The sequence below is a fragment of the Apostichopus japonicus genome, chromosome 2 (assembly GCF_037975245.1).
Source record: "Apostichopus japonicus isolate 1M-3 chromosome 2, ASM3797524v1, whole genome shotgun sequence".
Lineage (NCBI taxonomy): Eukaryota > Metazoa > Echinodermata > Holothuroidea > Aspidochirotida > Stichopodidae > Apostichopus > Apostichopus japonicus.
In genome coordinates this window covers 27409314-27427741 of record NC_092562.1, presented here as the reverse complement: position 1 = coordinate 27427741, position 18428 = coordinate 27409314, and the positions used below count along the sequence as shown (strand labels likewise).

Sequence of the window (18428 nt, the reverse complement as noted above, 5' to 3'; positions counted from 1 at the left end):
GGAAAATGAGATATTAATGTTTAAGGTTAAGGCTGATTCAGATCGGGTAACTTACACAATGAAAATCATAACTGAAGCAGTCTTTAATCTTCTAATCTGTTTATTACACAATTAACTTCGAGTCATTGCCCTCTGTTAACCTACCAGTGATATTAACGTCCATCTTTAGGAAAAGGAATGGTTGGAACACTTCAAGAGCCCTTTCCATTGCCTGTTGAAAAAGCATATATAAAGTCATTAACTACATTGACTTGACACAGCTGGTTAATGGAAAATAAAATCACATGCTTTATTATATTATAATATTTAATAATTGATATTCATCTGCAATATAGAATGAATAGGTTATATTGTCCACAATATCCAAACCTGTGTACAATGAAGAGGTCCAGAAAAAATGTGGAGTTGCCATATCTGACTGCACTAGAAAATCTATCATATTTATGAAAATGTAAGGTTCTATATTTTACACAATCCAAACATGTGTGCACTTTAGCAACAGTTGCAGTGGCTATTGTTGAGACAAAACCCTAAGATTAATTGTGCTTTAACCTATATCATGATCTGCAGTTCCTGGCAATAGCTGAATGAAAGAACTGGATTAATTTCTACAAGTACAACATAGCGTGCACAGTAAGCATTGTCCACACAATCTGAAATTGTATAAGAGTACAATGTTAGGAGCGCAAGTTAATACTAACATGGCTTGATTGTGCTTGAACTTAAGTTCAATTGATTTATTTGGACGAATATTGTCTGCAAAGACTGAAAGAGGAGTCACAGTATTTAAATTGTTTCATTCATGCCTATTTTGATTAGTCCAGTAATTAGGTAAAATACACATTAAGCATTGTCCACACAATCTGAAACTGTACAAGAGTACAATGTTAGTGAGTACAAGTGACTACAAACAGGCTTGAGTGTGCTTGAACCTAAGTTCAATTGATTCGATTACAAAACTATCTTCAGAGACTGGAAAAGGAGATATCAATGTTTACGGTTAAGGCTGTTTCAGATCGGGTAACTTACACAACGACAATCGTAACTGAAGCAGTCATTAATCTAATCTGTTTATTACACAATTAACTTCAAGTCATTGCCCTCAGTTAACCTACCAGTGATATTAACATCCATCTTCAGGAAAAGGAATGGTTGGAACACTTCAAGAGCCCTTTCCATTGCCTGTTGAAAAGTATATAAAGTCATTAACTACATTGCTTTGATGCAGCTGATTAATGGAAAATAGAATCACCTTTTTTGTTATAATATGATATTTAATAATTGATATTCATCTGCAATATAGAATGAATAGGTTATATTGTCCACAAGATCCAAACATGTGTACAATGAAGAAGGAACATGAAGAAATGTGGAGTTACTATGCCAGATTTGACTGCACTAGAAAATCTGTAATATTTATGAAAATGTAAAGGTTCTACATTCTACACAATCCAAACATGGGTGCACTTTAGCAACAGTTGCAGTGGGTATTGTTGAGACAAAACTCTTAGATTAATTGTGCTTAAGCTATATCATGATCTGCAGTTATTGGCAATAGCTGAATGTAACAACTGGATTAATTTCTAAAAGTACAAAATAGAGTGCACAGTTAGCATTGTCCACCCAATCTGAAACTGTACAAGAGAACAATGTTAGGAGCTCAAGTAAATACTAACATGGTTTGATTGTGCTTGAACTCTACTTCAATTGGTTCATTTGGACAAATATTGTCTGCAAAGACTGAAAGAGGAGTCACAGTATTTCTATTTATTGTTCATGCCTATTTTGATTAGGCCAGTTACAAGGTAAAATACACATTAGGCAAATGTCCATGTTTAGGAAAAGAAATGGTTGGAACACTTCAACAGCCCTTTCCATTGCCTGTTGAAAAGTATATAAAGTCATTAACTACATTGCTTTGATACAGCTGGTTAATGGAAAATAGAATCACATTCTTTATTGTATTCTAATATTTAGTAATTGATATTCATCTGCAATATAGAATGAATAGGTTATATTGTCCACAATATCCAAACCTGTGTACAATGAAGAAGGTACAGTAAGAAACGTGGACTTACTATGCCAAATTTGACTGCACTAGAAAATCTGTAATATTTATGAAAATGTACAGGTTCTATACTCTACACAATCCAAACAAGTGTGCACTTTAGCAACAGTTGCAGTGGGTATTGTTGAGACAAAACTCTTAGATTAATTGTGCTTGAGCTATATCATGATCTGCAGTTATTGGCAATAGCTGAATGTAACAACTGGATTAATTTCTAAAAGTACAAAATAGAGTGCACAGTTAGCATTGTCCACCCAATCTGAAACTGTACAAGAGAACAATGTTAGGAGCTCAAGTAAATACTAACATGGTTTGATTGTGCTTGAACTCTACTTCAATTGGTTCATTTGGACAAATGTTGTCTGCAAAGACTGAAAGAGGAGTCACAGTATTTCTATTTATTGTTCATGCCTATTTTGATTAGGCCAGTTACAAGGTAAAATACACATTAGGCAAATGTCCATGTTTAGGAAAAGAAATGGTTGGAACACTTCAGGAGCCGTTTCCATTGCCTGTTGAAAAGTATATAAAGTCATTAACTACATTGCTTTGATACAGTTGGTTAATGGAAAATAGAATCACATTCTTTATTGTATTCTAATATTTAATAATTGATATTCATCTGCAATATAGAATGAATAGGTTATATTGTCCACAATATCACAACCTGTGTACAATGAAGAAGGTACAGTAAGAAATGTGGAGTTTCTATGCCAGATTTGAAAGCACTAGAAAATCTATAATACTTATGAAAATGTACAGGTTCTATATTCTACACAATCCAAACAAGTGTGCACTTTAGCAACAGTTGCAGTGGGTATTGTTGAGACAAAAACCTAAGATTAATTGTGCTTTAACCTATACCATGATCTGCAGTTCCTGGCATTAGCTGAATGAAAGAACTGGATTAATTTGTAACAGTACAAAATAGAGTGCACAGTAAGCATTGTCCACACAATCTGAAACTGTATAAGAGTACAATGTTAGGAGCGCAAGTAAATACTAACATGGTTTGATTGTGCTTGAACTCTACTTCAATTGATTCATTTGGATAAATATTGTCTGCAAAGACTGAAAGAGGAGTCACAGTATTTAAATTGTTTCGTTCATGCCTATTTTGATTAGGCCAGTAACTAGGTAAAATACACATTAAGCATTGTCCACACAATCTGAAACTGTACAAGAGTACAATGTTAGGAGTACACGTGACTACAAACATGGCTTGAGTATGCTTGAACCTAAGTTCAATTGTTTCAATTACAAAACATTCTTCAGAGACTGGAAAAGAAGATATGAATGTTTAAGGTTAAGGCTGTTTTCAGATCGGGTAACTTATACAACGTCAATCGTAACTGAAGCAGTCATTAATCTTCTAATCTGTTTATTACACAATTAACTTCAAGTCATTGCCCTCAGTTAACCTACCAGTGATATTAACATCCATCTTTAGGAAAATGAATGGTTGGAACACTTCAAGAGCCCTTTCCATTGCCTGTTTAAAAAGCATACAAAGCCATTAACTGCATTGCCTTGATACAGCTGGTGAATGGAAAATAGAATCACATGCTTTATTATATTATAATATTAAATAATTGATATTAATCTGCAATATAGAATGAATAGGTAATATTGTCCAAAATATCCAAACCTGTGTACAATGAAGAAGGTACAGTAAGAAATTTGGAGTTACTATGCCAGATTTGACTGCACTAGAAAATCTATAATATTTAAGAAAAAATACAGGTTCCATATTCTACACAATCCAAACATGTGTGCACTTTAGCAACAGTTGCAGTGGCTATTGTTGAGATAAAACCCTAAGAATAATTGTGCTTTAACCTATATCATGATCTGCAGTTCCTGGCAATAGCTGAATGAAAGAACTGGATTAATTTCTACAAGTACAACATAGCGTGCACAGTAAGCATTGTCCACACAATCTGAAATTGTATAAGAGTACAATGTTAGGAGCGCAAGTTAATACTAACATGGCTTGATTGTGCTTGAACTTAAGTTCAATTGATTTATTTGGACGAATATTGTCTGCAAAGACTGAAAGAGGAGTCACAGTATTTAAATTGTTTCGTTCATGCCTATTTTGATTAGGCCAGTAACTAGGTAAAATACACATTAAGCATTGTCCACACAATCTGAAACTGTACAAGAGTACAATGTTAGTGAGTACAAGTGACTACAAACAGGCTTGAGTGTGCTTGAACCTAAGTTCAATTGATTCGATTACAAAACTATCTTCAGAGACTGGAAAAGGAGATATCAATGTTTAAGGTTAAGGCTGTTTCAGATCGGGTAACTTACACAACGACAATCGTAACTGAAGCAGTCATTAATCTAATCTGTTTATTACACAATTAACTTCAAGTCATTGCCCTCAGTTAACCTACCAGTGATATTAACATCCATCTTCAGGAAAAGGAATGGTTGGAACACTTCAAGAGCCCTTTCCATTGCCTGTTAAAAAAGCATATATAAAGTCATTAACTACATTGCCTTGCTACAGCTGGTTGGTTAATGGAAAATAGAATCACTTGCTTTAATATATTATAATATTTAATAATTGATATTAATCTGCAATATAGAATGAATAGGTTATATTGATTGTGCTTGAACTTTACTTCAATTCATTCATTTGGACAAATATTGTCTGCAAAGACTGAAGGAGGAGTCACAGTGTTTAAATCGTTTCGTTCATGCTTATTTTGATTAGACCAGTTACAAGGTAAAGCACACATTAAGCATTGTCCACACAATCTGAAACTGTACAAGAGTATAATGTTAGGAGTACAAGTGACTTCAAACATGGTTTGAATTTGCTTGAACTTAAGTTCAATTGGTTCATTTGGACAAATATTGTCTGCAAAGACTGAAAGAGTCACAGTTTTTAAATTGTTTCGTTCATGCCTATTTTGTTTTTAGGCCAGTTACAAGGTAAAGTACACATTAAGCATTGTCCACACAATCTGAAACTGTACAACAGTATAATGTTAGGAGTACAAGTGACTTCAAACATGGCTTGATTGTGCTTGAATCTAAGTTCAATTGATTCACTTACAAAACTATTTTCCCAAGAGACTGGAAAATGAGATATTAATGTTTAAGGTTAAGACTGATTCAGATCAGGTAACTTACACAACGACAATTGAACTAAAGCAGTCATTCATCTTCTAATCTGTTTAATACACAATTAACTTAAAGTCATTGCCCTCAGTTAACCTACCAGTGATATTAACGTCCATCTCAAGGAAAAGGAATGGTTGGAACACTTCAGGAGCCCTTTCCATTGCCTGTTGAAAAGTATATAAAGTCATTAACTACATTGCTTTGATGCAGCTGATTAATGGAAAATAGAATCACCTTTTTTGTTATAATATGATATTTAATAATTGATATTCATCTGCAATATAGAATGAATAGGTTATATTGTCCACAAGATCCAAACATGTGTACAATGAAGAAGGAACATGAAGAAATGTGGAGTTACTATGCCAGATTTGGGTGCACTAAAAATCTATAATATTTAGGAAAATGTACAGGTTCTATATTCTACACAATCCAAACATGTGTGTACTTTAGCAACAGTTGCAGTGGGTATTTTTGAGACAAAAACCTAAGATTAATTGTGCTTTAGCCTTTATCATGTTCTGCAGTTCCTGTCATTAACTGAATGTAAGAACTGGATTAATTTCTAAAAGAACAAAATAGAGTGCACAGTAAGCATTGTCCACACAATCTGAAATTGTACAAGAGTACAATGTTAGGAGCTCAAGTTAATACTAACATGGTTTGATTGTGCTTGAACTTTACTTCAATTGATTCATTTGGACAAATATTGTCTGCAAAGACTGAAGGAGGAGTCACAGTGTTTAAATTGTTTCATTCATGCCTATTTTGATTAGACCAGTTACAAGGTAAAGTACACATTAATCATTGTCCACACAATCTGAAACTGTACAAGAGTACAATGTTAGGAGTACAAGTGACTACAAACAGGCTTGAGTGTGCTTGAACGTAATTTCAATTGATTCACTTACAAAACGATTGTCCCCAGAGACTGGAAAAGGAGATATTTATGTTGAAGGTTAAGGCTGATTCAGATCGGGTAACTTACACAACGACAATCGTAACTGAAGCAGTCTTTAATCTTCTAATCTGTTTATTACACATTAACTGCATGTCATTGCCCTCAGTTAACCTACCAGTGATATTAACGTCCATCTTCAGGAAAAGAAATGGTTGGAACACTTCAAGAGCCCTTTCCATTGCCTGTTGAAAAAGCATATAAAGTCATTAACTACTTTGCCTTGATACAGTTGGTTAATGGAAAATAGAATCACCTTTTATTATTTTAATATGATATTTAATAATTGATATTAATCTGCAATATAGAATGAATAGGTTATATTGTCCACAATATCCAAACTTGTGTAAAATGAAGAAGGTACAGTAAGAAATGTGGAGTTACTATGCCAGATTTGACTGCACTAGAAAATCTATAATATTTAGGAAAATGTACAGGTTCTATATTCTACACATTCCAAACAAGTGTGCACTTTAGCAAAAGTTGCAGTGGGTATTGTTTGGACAAAAACCTAAGATTAATTGTGCTTTAACCTATATCATGTTCTGCAGTTCCTGGCAATAACTGAATGTAACAACTGGATTAATTTCTAAAAGTACAAAATAGAGTGAAGTGCACAGTAAGCATTGTCCACACAATCTGAAACTGTATAAGAGTACAATGTTAGGAGCTCAAGTAAATACTAACATGGTTTGATTGTGCTTGAACTTAAGTTCAATTGATTCATATGGACAAATATTGTCTGCAAAGACTGAAAGAGGAGTCACAGTGTTTAAGTTTTTTCGTTCATGCCTATTATGATTAGACTAGTTACAAGGTAAAGTACACATTAAGCATTGTCCACACAATCTGAAACTGTACAAGAGTACAATGTTAGGAGTACAAGTGACTACAAACATGGCCTGATTGTGCTTGAACCTAAGTTCAATTGATTCACTTACAAAACAATTGTCCCAGAGACTGGAAAAGGAGATATTAGTGTTGAAGGTTAAGGCTGATTCAGATCGGGTAACTCACACAATGACAATCGTAACTGAGCAGTCATTGATCTTCTAATCTGCTTATTACACAATTAACTTCAATTCATTGCCCTCAGTTAACCTACCAGTGATATTAACGTCCATCTTCAGGAAAAGAAATGGTTGGAACACTTCAAGAGCCCTTTCCATTGCCTGTTGAAAAAGCATATATAAAATCATTAACTACATTGCCTTGATACAGCTGGTAAATAGAAAATAGAATCACATGCTTTATTACATTATAATATTTAATAATTAATATTAATCTGCAATATAGAATGAATAGGTTATATTGTACACAATATCCAAACCTGTGTACAATGAAGAAGGTACATTAAGAAATGTGGAATTACTATGCCAGATTTGACTGCACTAGAAAATCTAAAATATTTAGGAAAATGTACAGGTTCTATATTCTACACAATCCAAACAAGTGCGCACTTTAGCAACAATTGCAGTGGGTATTGTTCAGAAAAAAACTCTAAGATTATTTACGCTTTAACCTATACAGTATCATATTCTGCAGTTCTGGCAATAACTGAATGTAAGAACTGGATTAATTTCTAAAAGTACAAAATAGAGTGCACGGTAAGCATTGTCCACACAGTCTGAAACTGTATAAGAGTACAATGTTAGGAGCTCAAGTAAATACTAACATGGTTTGATTGTGCTTGAACTTAAGTTCAATTGATTCATTTGGACAAATATTGACTGCAAAGACTGAAAGAGGAGTCACAGTATTTTTTTTTTTTGTTCATGCCTATTATGATTAGACTAGTTACAAGGTAAAATACACATTAAGCATTATCCACACAATCTGAAACTGTACAAGAGTACAATGTTAGGAGTACAAGTGACTACAAACATGTCTTGATTGTGCTTGAATCTAAGTTCAATTGATTCACTTACAAAACTATTTTCCCCAGAGACTGGAAAATGAGATATTAATGTTTAAGGTTAAGACTGATTCAGATCGGGTAACTTACACAACGACAATTGAACTAAAGCAGTCATTAATCTTCTAATCTGTTTAATACACAATTAACTTAAAGTCATTGCCCTCAGTTAACCTACCAGTGATATTAACGTCCATCTCAAGGAAAAGGAATGGTTGGAGCACTTCAAGAGCCCTTTCCATTGCCTGTTGAAAAAGAATATATAAAGTCATTAACTACATTGCCTTGATACAGCTGGTTAATGGAAAATAGAATCACCTTTTTTATTATAATATGATATTTAATAATTGATATTAATCTGCGATATAGAATGAATAGGTTATATTGTCCACAATATCCAAACCTTTGTAAAATGAAGAAGGTACAGTAAGAAATGTGGAGTTACTATGCCAGATTTGACTGCACTAGAAAATCTATAATATTTAGGAAAATGTACAGGTTCTATATTCTACACAATCCAAACAAGTGTGCACTTTAGCAAAAGCTGCAGTGGGTATTGTTTGGACAAAAACCTAAGATTATTTGTGCTTTAACCTATATCATGTTCTGCAGTTCCTGGCAATAACTGAATGTAACAACTGGATTAATTTCTAAAAGTACAAAATAGAGTGAAGTGCACAGTAAGCATTGTCCACACAATCTGAAACTGTATAAGAGTACAATGTTATGAGTACAAGTGACTACATACATGGCTTGATTGTGCTTGAACATAAGTTCAATTGATTCACTTACAAGACTATTGTAAGCATTGTCCACACAATCTGAAATTGTATAAGAGTACAATGTTAGGAGCTCAAGTAAATACTAACATGGTTTGATTGTGCTTGAACTTAAGTTCAATTGATTCATTTGGACAAATATTGTCTGCAAAGACTGAAAGAGGAGTCACAGTATTTAAATTTTTTCGTTCATGCCTATTATGATTAGACTAGTTACAAGGTAAAGTACACATTAAGCATTGTCCACACAATCTGAAACTGTACAAGAGTACAATGTTAAGAGTACAGTACAAGTGACTACAAACATGGCCTGATTGTGCTTGAACCTAAGTTCAATTGATTCACTTACAAAACAATTGTCCCAGAGACTGGAAAAGGAGATATTAGTGTTGAAGGTTAAGGCTGATTCAGATCGGGTAACTCACACAATGACAATCGTATCTGAAGCAGTCATTCATCTTCTAATCTGTTTATTACACAATTAACTTCAATTCATTGCCCTCATTTAACCTACCAGTGATATTAACGTCCATCTTCAGGAAAAGAAATGGTTGGAACACTTCAAGAGCCCTTTCCATTGCCTGTTGAAAAAGCATATATTAAGTCATTAACTACATTGCCTTGATACAGCTGGTTAATGGAAAATAGAATCACCTTTTTTTATTATAATATGATATTTAATAATTGATATTCATCTGCAATATAGAATGAATAGGTTATATTGTCCACAATATCCAAACATGTGTAAAATGAAGAAGGTATACACAGTAAGAAATGTGGAGTTACTATGCCAGATTTGACAGCACTTGAAAATCTATAATATTTAGGAAAATGTACAGGTTCTATATTCTACGCAATTCAAACATGTGTGTACTTTAGCAACAGTTGCAGTGGGTATATTTGAGACAAAATCCTAAGATTAATTGTGCTTTAACCTAGATCATGTTCTGCAGTTCCTGGCAATAACTGAATGTAACTGGATTAATTTCTAAAAGTAGAAAATAGAGTGCACAGTAAGCATTAAGCATTGTCCACACAATCTGAAACTGTACAAGAGTACAATGTTAGGAGTACAAGTCAAGAGTGCTACGAACATGGCTTGAAATTAAGTTCAATTGATTCACTCACAAAACTATTGTCCCTAGAGACTGGAAAAGGAGATATTTATGTTGAAGGTTAAGGCTGATTCAGATCGGGTAACTTACACAACGACAATCGTAACTGAAGCAGTCTTTAATCTTCTAATCTGTTTATTACACATTAACTGCATGTCATTGCCCTCAGTTAACCTACCAGTGATATTAACGTCCATCTTCAGGAAAAGAAATGGTTGGAACACTTCAAGAGCCCTTTCCATTGCCTGTTGAAAAAGCATATAAAGTCATTAACTACTTTGCCTTGATACAGTTGGTTAATGGAAAATAGAATCACCTTTTATTATTTTAATATGATATTTAATAATTGATATTAATCTGCAATATAGAATGAATAGGTTATATTGTCCACAATATCCAAACCTTTGTAAAATGAAGAAGGTACAGTAAGAAATGTGGAGTTACTATGCCAGATTTGACTGCACTAGAAAATCTATAATATTTAGGAAAATGTACAGGTTCTATATTCTACACAATCCAAACAAGTGTGCACTTTAGCAAAAGCTGCAGTGGGTATTGTTTGGACAAAAACCTAAGATTATTTGTGCTTTAACCTATATCATGTTCTGCAGTTCCTGGCAATAACTGAATGTAACAACTGGATTAATTTCTAAAAGTACAAAATAGAGTGAAGTGCACAGTAAGCATTGTCCACACAATCTGAAACTGTATAAGAGTACAATGTTATGAGTACAAGTGACTACATACATGGCTTGATTGTGCTTGAACATAAGTTCAATTGATTCACTTACAAGACTATTGTAAGCATTGTCCACACAATCTGAAATTGTATAAGAGTACAATGTTAGGAGCTCAAGTAAATACTAACATGGTTTGATTGTGCTTGAACTTAAGTTCAATTGATTCATTTGGACAAATATTGTCTGCAAAGACTGAAAGAGGAGTCACAGTATTTAAATTTTTTCGTTCATGCCTATTATGATTAGACTAGTTACAAGGTAAAGTACACATTAAGCATTGTCCACACAATCTGAAACTGTACAAGAGTACAATGTTAAGAGTACAGTACAAGTGACTACAAACATGGCCTGATTGTGCTTGAACCTAAGTTCAATTGATTCACTTACAAAACAATTGTCCCAGAGACTGGAAAAGGAGATATTAGTGTTGAAGGTTAAGGCTGATTCAGATCGGGTAACTCACACAATGACAATCGTATCTGAAGCAGTCATTCATCTTCTAATCTGTTTATTACACAATTAACTTCAATTCATTGCCCTCATTTAACCTACCAGTGATATTAACGTCCATCTTCAGGAAAAGAAATGGTTGGAACACTTCAAGAGCCCTTTCCATTGCCTGTTGAAAAAGCATATATTAAGTCATTAACTACATTGCCTTGATACAGCTGGTTAATGGAAAATAGAATCACCTTTTTTTATTATAATATGATATTTAATAATTGATATTCATCTGCAATATAGAATGAATAGGTTATATTGTCCACAATATCCAAACATGTGTAAAATGAAGAAGGTATACACAGTAAGAAATGTGGAGTTACTATGCCAGATTTGACAGCACTTGAAAATCTATAATATTTAGGAAAATGTACAGGTTCTATATTCTACGCAATTCAAACATGTGTGTACTTTAGCAACAGTTGCAGTGGGTATATTTGAGACAAAATCCTAAGATTAATTGTGCTTTAACCTAGATCATGTTCTGCAGTTCCTGGCAATAACTGAATGTAACTGGATTAATTTCTAAAAGTAGAAAATAGAGTGCACAGTAAGCATTAAGCATTGTCCACACAATCTGAAACTGTACAAGAGTACAATGTTAGGAGTACAAGTCAAGAGTGCTACGAACATGGCTTGAAATTAAGTTCAATTGATTCACTCACAAAACTATTGTCCCTAGAGACTGGAAAAGGAGATATTTATGTTGAAGGTTAAGGCTGATTCAGATCGGGTAACTTACACAACGACAATCGTAACTGAAGCAGTCTTTAATCTTCTAATCTGTTTATTACACATTAACTGCATGTCATTGCCCTCAGTTAACCTACCAGTGATATTAACGTCCATCTTCAGGAAAAGAAATGGTTGGAACACTTCAAGAGCCCTTTCCATTGCCTGTTGAAAAAGCATATAAAGTCATTAACTACTTTGCCTTGATACAGTTGGTTAATGGAAAATAGAATCACCTTTTATTATTTTAATATGATATTTAATAATTGATATTAATCTGCAATATAGAATGAATAGGTTATATTGTCCACAATATCCAAACTTGTGTAAAATGAAGAAGGTACAGTAAGAAATGTGGAGTTACTATGCCAGATTTGACTGCACTAGAAAATCTATAATATTTAGGAAAATGTACAGGTTCTATATTCTACACATTCCAAACAAGTGTGCACTTTAGCAAAAGTTGCAGTGGGTATTGTTTGGACAAAAACCTAAGATTAATTGTGCTTTAACCTATATCATGTTCTGCAGTTCCTGGCAATAACTGAATGTAACAACTGGATTAATTTCTAAAAGTACAAAATAGAGTGAAGTGCACAGTAAGCATTGTCCACACAATCTGAAACTGTATAAGAGTACAATGTTAGGAGCTCAAGTAAATACTAACATGGTTTGATTGTGCTTGAACTTAAGTTCAATTGATTCATATGGACAAATATTGTCTGCAAAGACTGAAAGAGGAGTCACAGTGTTTAAGTTTTTTCGTTCATGCCTATTATGATTAGACTAGTTACAAGGTAAAGTACACATTAAGCATTGTCCACACAATCTGAAACTGTACAAGAGTACAATGTTAGGAGTACAAGTGACTACAAACATGGCCTGATTGTGCTTGAACCTAAGTTCAATTGATTCACTTACAAAACAATTGTCCCAGAGACTGGAAAAGGAGATATTAGTGTTGAAGGTTAAGGCTGATTCAGATCGGGTAACTCACACAATGACAATCGTAACTGAGCAGTCATTGATCTTCTAATCTGCTTATTACACAATTAACTTCAATTCATTGCCCTCAGTTAACTTACCAGTGATATTAACGTCCATCTTCAGGAAAAGAAATGGTTGGAACACTTCAAGAGCCCTTTCCATTGCCTGTTGAAAAAGCATATATAAAATCATTAACTACATTGCCTTGATACAGCTGGTAAATAGAAAATAGAATCACATGCTTTATTACATTATAATATTTAATAATTAATATTAATCTGCAATATAGAATGAATAGGTTATATTGTACACAATATCCAAACCTGTGTACAATGAAGAAGGTACATTAAGAAATGTGGAATTACTATGCCAGATTTGACTGCACTAGAAAATCTAAAATATTTAGGAAAATGTACAGGTTCTATATTCTACACAATCCAAACAAGTGCGCACTTTAGCAACAATTGCAGTGGGTATTGTTCAGAAAAAAACTCTAAGATTATTTACGCTTTAACCTATACAGTATCATATTCTGCAGTTCTGGCAATAACTGAATGTAAGAACTGGATTAATTTCTAAAAGTACAAAATAGAGTGCACGGTAAGCATTGTCCACACAGTCTGAAACTGTATAAGAGTACAATGTTAGGAGCTCAAGTAAATACTAACATGGTTTGATTGTGCTTGAACTTAAGTTCAATTGATTCATTTGGACAAATATTGACTGCAAAGACTGAAAGAGGAGTCACAGTATTTTTTTTTTTTTGTTCATGCCTATTATGATTAGACTAGTTACAAGGTAAAGTACACATTAAGCATTATCCACACAATCTGAAACTGTACAAGAGTACAATGTTAGGAGTACAAGTGACTACAAACATGTCTTGATTGTGCTTGAATCTAAGTTCAATTGATTCACTTACAAAACTATTTTCCCCAGAGACTGGAAAATGAGATATTAATGTTTAAGGTTAAGACTGATTCAGATCGGGTAACTTACACAACGACAATTGAACTAAAGCAGTCATTAATCTTCTAATCTGTTTAATACACAATTAACTTAAAGTCATTGCCCTCAGTTAACCTACCAGTGATATTAACGTCCATCTCAAGGAAAAGGAATGGTTGGAGCACTTCAAGAGCCCTTTCCATTGCCTGTTGAAAAAGAATATATAAAGTCATTAACTACATTGCCTTGATACAGCTGGTTAATGGAAAATAGAATCACCTTTTTTATTATAATATGATATTTAATAATTGATATTAATCTGCGATATAGAATGAATAGGTTATATTGTCCACAATATCCAAACCTTTGTAAAATGAAGAAGGTACAGTAAGAAATGTGGAGTTACTATGCCAGATTTGACTGCACTAGAAAATCTATAATATTTAGGAAAATGTACAGGTTCTATATTCTACACAATCCAAACAAGTGTGCACTTTAGCAAAAGCTGCAGTGGGTATTGTTTGGACAAAAACCTAAGATTATTTGTGCTTTAACCTATATCATGTTCTGCAGTTCCTGGCAATAACTGAATGTAACAACTGGATTAATTTCTAAAAGTACAAAATAGAGTGAAGTGCACAGTAAGCATTGTCCACACAATCTGAAACTGTATAAGAGTACAATGTTATGAGTACAAGTGACTACATACATGGCTTGATTGTGCTTGAACATAAGTTCAATTGATTCACTTACAAGACTATTGTAAGCATTGTCCACACAATCTGAAATTGTATAAGAGTACAATGTTAGGAGCTCAAGTAAATACTAACATGGTTTGATTGTGCTTGAACTTAAGTTCAATTGATTCATTTGGACAAATATTGTCTGCAAAGACTGAAAGAGGAGTCACAGTATTTAAATTTTTTCGTTCATGCCTATTATGATTAGACTAGTTACAAGGTAAAGTACACATTAAGCATTGTCCACACAATCTGAAACTGTACAAGAGTACAATGTTAAGAGTACAGTACAAGTGACTACAAACATGGCCTGATTGTGCTTGAACCTAAGTTCAATTGATTCACTTACAAAACAATTGTCCCAGAGACTGGAAAAGGAGATATTAGTGTTGAAGGTTAAGGCTGATTCAGATCGGGTAACTCACACAATGACAATCGTATCTGAAGCAGTCATTCATCTTCTAATCTGTTTATTACACAATTAACTTCAATTCATTGCCCTCATTTAACCTACCAGTGATATTAACGTCCATCTTCAGGAAAAGAAATGGTTGGAACACTTCAAGAGCCCTTTCCATTGCCTGTTGAAAAAGCATATATAAAGTCATTAACTACATTGCCTTGATACAGCTGGTTAATGGAAAATAGAATCACCTTTTTTTATTATAATATGATATTTAATAATTGATATTCATCTGCAATATAGAATGAATAGGTTATATTGTCCACAATATCCAAACATGTGTAAAATGAAGAAGGTATACACAGTAAGAAATGTGGAGTTACTATGCCAGATTTGACAGCACTTGAAAATCTATAATATTTAGGAAAATGTACAGGTTCTATATTCTACGCAATTCAAACATGTGTGTACTTTAGCAACAGTTGCAGTGGGTATATTTGAGACAAAAACCTAAGATTAATTGTGCTTTAACCTAGATCATGTTCTGCAGTTCCTGGCAATAACTGAATGTAACTGGATTAATTTCTAAAAGTAGAAAATAGAGTGCACAGTAAGCATTAAGCATTGTCCACACAATCTGAAACTGTACAAGAGTACACTGTTAGGAGTACAAGTCAAGAGTGCTACGAACATGGCTTGAAATTAAGTTCAATTGATTCACTCACAAAACTATTGTCCCTAGAGACTGGAAAAGGAGATATTAACAGTGTAGGATTTATACAGTCATCTGGGACGGCTAGAAAATCAAAACCGTACAAGAGTAGCCTACCTTATCTGTTTTATTATCTATAGATGAACAGTTGTTGGTTTGGGCCTAGTAAGTCTGATAGGGTACAGCTAGTGGCCAAACTAATATGGAGTAGCCTATGCATGATTTTGCACCGCACCAAGACCATCATGAAAACTATGACAGCTTTCGGGCGTCTATTTGCCACTCTGAGAAGCTGTCCATGAATAATGACTAAGGGTAACCTAGGGCCGGGAGTAAGGATAGGCCCACTTAAAAAGATAGTAACATAATCTCAGTGAATGTTCAACATTTACCCAATTAGTAAACCTTTTTTTGGTTAAGGCTTGTTTGTGCATGTAGGCACAACAACATTAAGTCCTTGGGGCAAACAGTGCATTTATTAGCACATTGTTTACATGACACAGTCTATAGTCTACATTTATTAGGACTGTCATTCCTCAAACTAAAGTAAACAAAACGCATTCACATGAAAGGCTGCAGTGTTTCCTTTCGAAAGATAACTACCACTATAAGCTACGAAAACAACCAAACTGACAATATTTTTTTTTCTCGCCAGTATGCATGCATGTAGGCCTAACCTTTTTTTAAGGTCAGCGTACCGTAATTTACAACTAGTGTAAGCCAACACTCCAACAGAGTAATTAAGTTAGCCGTAGTACAGCCTAACGTTAACGTTAATATTATCAATACTAGCCGATGTAACTACAGTGTAATTCATAGGCTCTACGTTATGAAAACTTCTCGCTTCTTTCGTAGGTCTCTATGCCAACTGCAGAATTAATTCCGGTACTCTTTTAGGACCGTACCTATAATAATATCCAGCATGAACTTCACGATAGTGTTATCCGACACCCTATCGTTAGAGTTATACCATTTAAACAACTGTACTAACCTTGAATAAAGTAGAGTAAACTTCGGCCGTAGACTGTATTACGTAAAGTGACGAGTAAGGTCATTAGCAAACTTGAAGGCGTCGGCTTTCTCATTCAGATACTGTAGCGACGGTGCTTGCTCACGCTCATTGAGATGTTAAGCTGCTGTACAAGATTATGTGGACCGGATTTTTGAGGGCGCTATGCGAATTTTGGAATGATTAAAATCACTTTCAACCGATTATGTGGACAAAAATAAAAGTTCGTAATTTCACTAGGAGCGTATGTTTTGTGGGGGGTAGAGCCTGTTTAGAGCAACTGCGTTACGTGGACATCGAATGTCCACATAATCGGTTGGTGTCCACATAGCGCGGTGGGATACTAACGAATGTCCACGTAATCCAGGTCGAGTGAGAGTATCTATATATATATATATATATATATATATATGTATATATATATATATATATATATATATATATATAAAGAAAATAAAGAAATATAACAGAATAAAAGATAAGAACTCTTACTTGGAAATTTGCATTAGTAGAACAGTTTATCAGCATTGCCACATATTTTATTATTGCTGGAGTACAAACATTTTTCAGGGAACATTTCAGCACATTTAATTTCTACAGTACAAATATTTAAATTGGTTTCTTACCTGGAATCATTGTCGGGAATCGGCATTTCAAAGCCTGTTCCTTTGTGGCTTTGTGGGCTGTTTTTGACATTTTATCCAACTTAGACAAAAGCTGTAGATATAAAGGAAATATTTTTTAGTTTTATCATGTGTCATATTTATCTTCAAATGAAGTCCATGAACAGATTTTCAGAAATGTAGCAAGTTTGGCCTAACATCTTTTTGCAAACATCTCATACTTTGCTCACAAAATTGTTGGTAACATAGGAACTTGTGTAAATAGTTTAGTGCTGGTGTATTATGACAGTTTTCTTTTACTGGTTATTTTATTAATCCTTTAAGTTTTTAGTTTAGCCATTTGTCTCTGTAAGAAATGTTACATTAGACTTCCGTTCTGAAATATGCTGATAACACTTTCAAAAAAAAAAGCTCACATTTTCTCAATTGGAGTAAATTCTGCGATTTTGTTTTAGTCATGTTGACATGATGTTTAGCTTCATAACATTTTTTTCTTCTTTTTATAACTGATTTTCTTATATCTACATATTTTTTTAACTAACCTTGAATTCCTTGTCCAGCTGTTGCGATTTTTCATCCGCATTAAAGGAAGATATGTTCCCAAGTGTTATCTCTGTCTCACCGGTCAAGTAAACTTCCAGCAGACAGGTGTGCAAAAACTTAAACTGCAACTGTTTGCAAAGTAACAATGAAGGGAGTATATGTTTAGATACACATTTAACTAGTAGTATTTATTAGATCACAGTTTACTGATTTATAGCAGTTTGTTAAGAAAAGTGAGGCTATTATTGTCACAAATACTGGAATTTATTTATTTGATGATGAAATTTCAATTAACAAAGCATCAGGAAATTTACATGTGTGTTTTTCTCGATACATAACCTTTTTTATAAATCAATGAGCTTGTGAGATACAAACTCAGAATACTTATCCAATCAAAACAAGGAATCCGGAGTTAGAAATATGTCCTCAGTATGAATTGAACCAATCATTATCGGAATTATCAGAACCAGTCAATGCTAAACAACACAGAATGTCAACTTAAATATCCACAAGACTG

At 33.7% G+C, this 18428-nt stretch overlaps 2 protein-coding genes across 27 annotated transcripts in view; both read right to left on the bottom strand.

Moving 5' to 3' along the window:
* LOC139984811 (uncharacterized) overlaps positions 1-16723 on the bottom strand; it is a 34231-nt gene extending 17508 nt beyond the window's left edge. For 2 of the 18 annotated variants that reach the window (XR_011799211.1, XM_071998961.1), the window contains exons 1-10: positions 16642-16700; positions 15136-15202; positions 14635-14663; positions 14021-14087; positions 8872-8900; positions 8258-8324; positions 6283-6349; positions 6118-6137; positions 5304-5370; positions 145-211 (exon numbers count right to left, since the gene is read on the bottom strand). Coding sequence is in view for 14 of the 18 variants with exons in the window: in XM_071998961.1 (XP_071855062.1) it covers positions 192-211; positions 5304-5370; positions 6118-6137; positions 6283-6349; positions 8258-8324; positions 8872-8900; positions 14021-14087; positions 14635-14651 (354 nt within the window). In the remaining 4 variants the exon portion in view is untranslated. Of the gene's footprint in view, positions 1-144; positions 212-2837; positions 3608-3901; positions 4538-5303; positions 5371-5864; positions 6350-7105; positions 7337-8257; positions 8325-8871; positions 8901-9372; positions 9440-10151; positions 10219-10764; positions 10794-13031; positions 13099-14020; positions 14363-14634; positions 14665-15135; positions 15203-16641 lie in introns of those variants that run through there. The other 16 variants (XM_071998890.1, XM_071998940.1, XM_071998918.1 and 13 more) reach the window with 15 other exon arrangements.
* Positions 16724-17339: 616 nt separating this feature from the next.
* Positions 17340-18428, bottom strand: part of LOC139984720 (uncharacterized) — a 43694-nt gene continuing 42605 nt past the window's right edge. For all 9 annotated transcript variants that reach the window (XM_071998751.1, XM_071998804.1, XM_071998761.1 and 6 more), the window contains 2 exons: positions 17911-18039; positions 17340-17462 (listed from right to left, as the gene is read on the bottom strand). In XM_071998751.1, the coding sequence (XP_071854852.1) occupies positions 17355-17462; positions 17911-18039 (237 nt within the window). In that variant the 3' untranslated portion in view covers positions 17340-17354. The remainder of the gene's footprint in view (positions 17463-17910; positions 18040-18428) is intronic.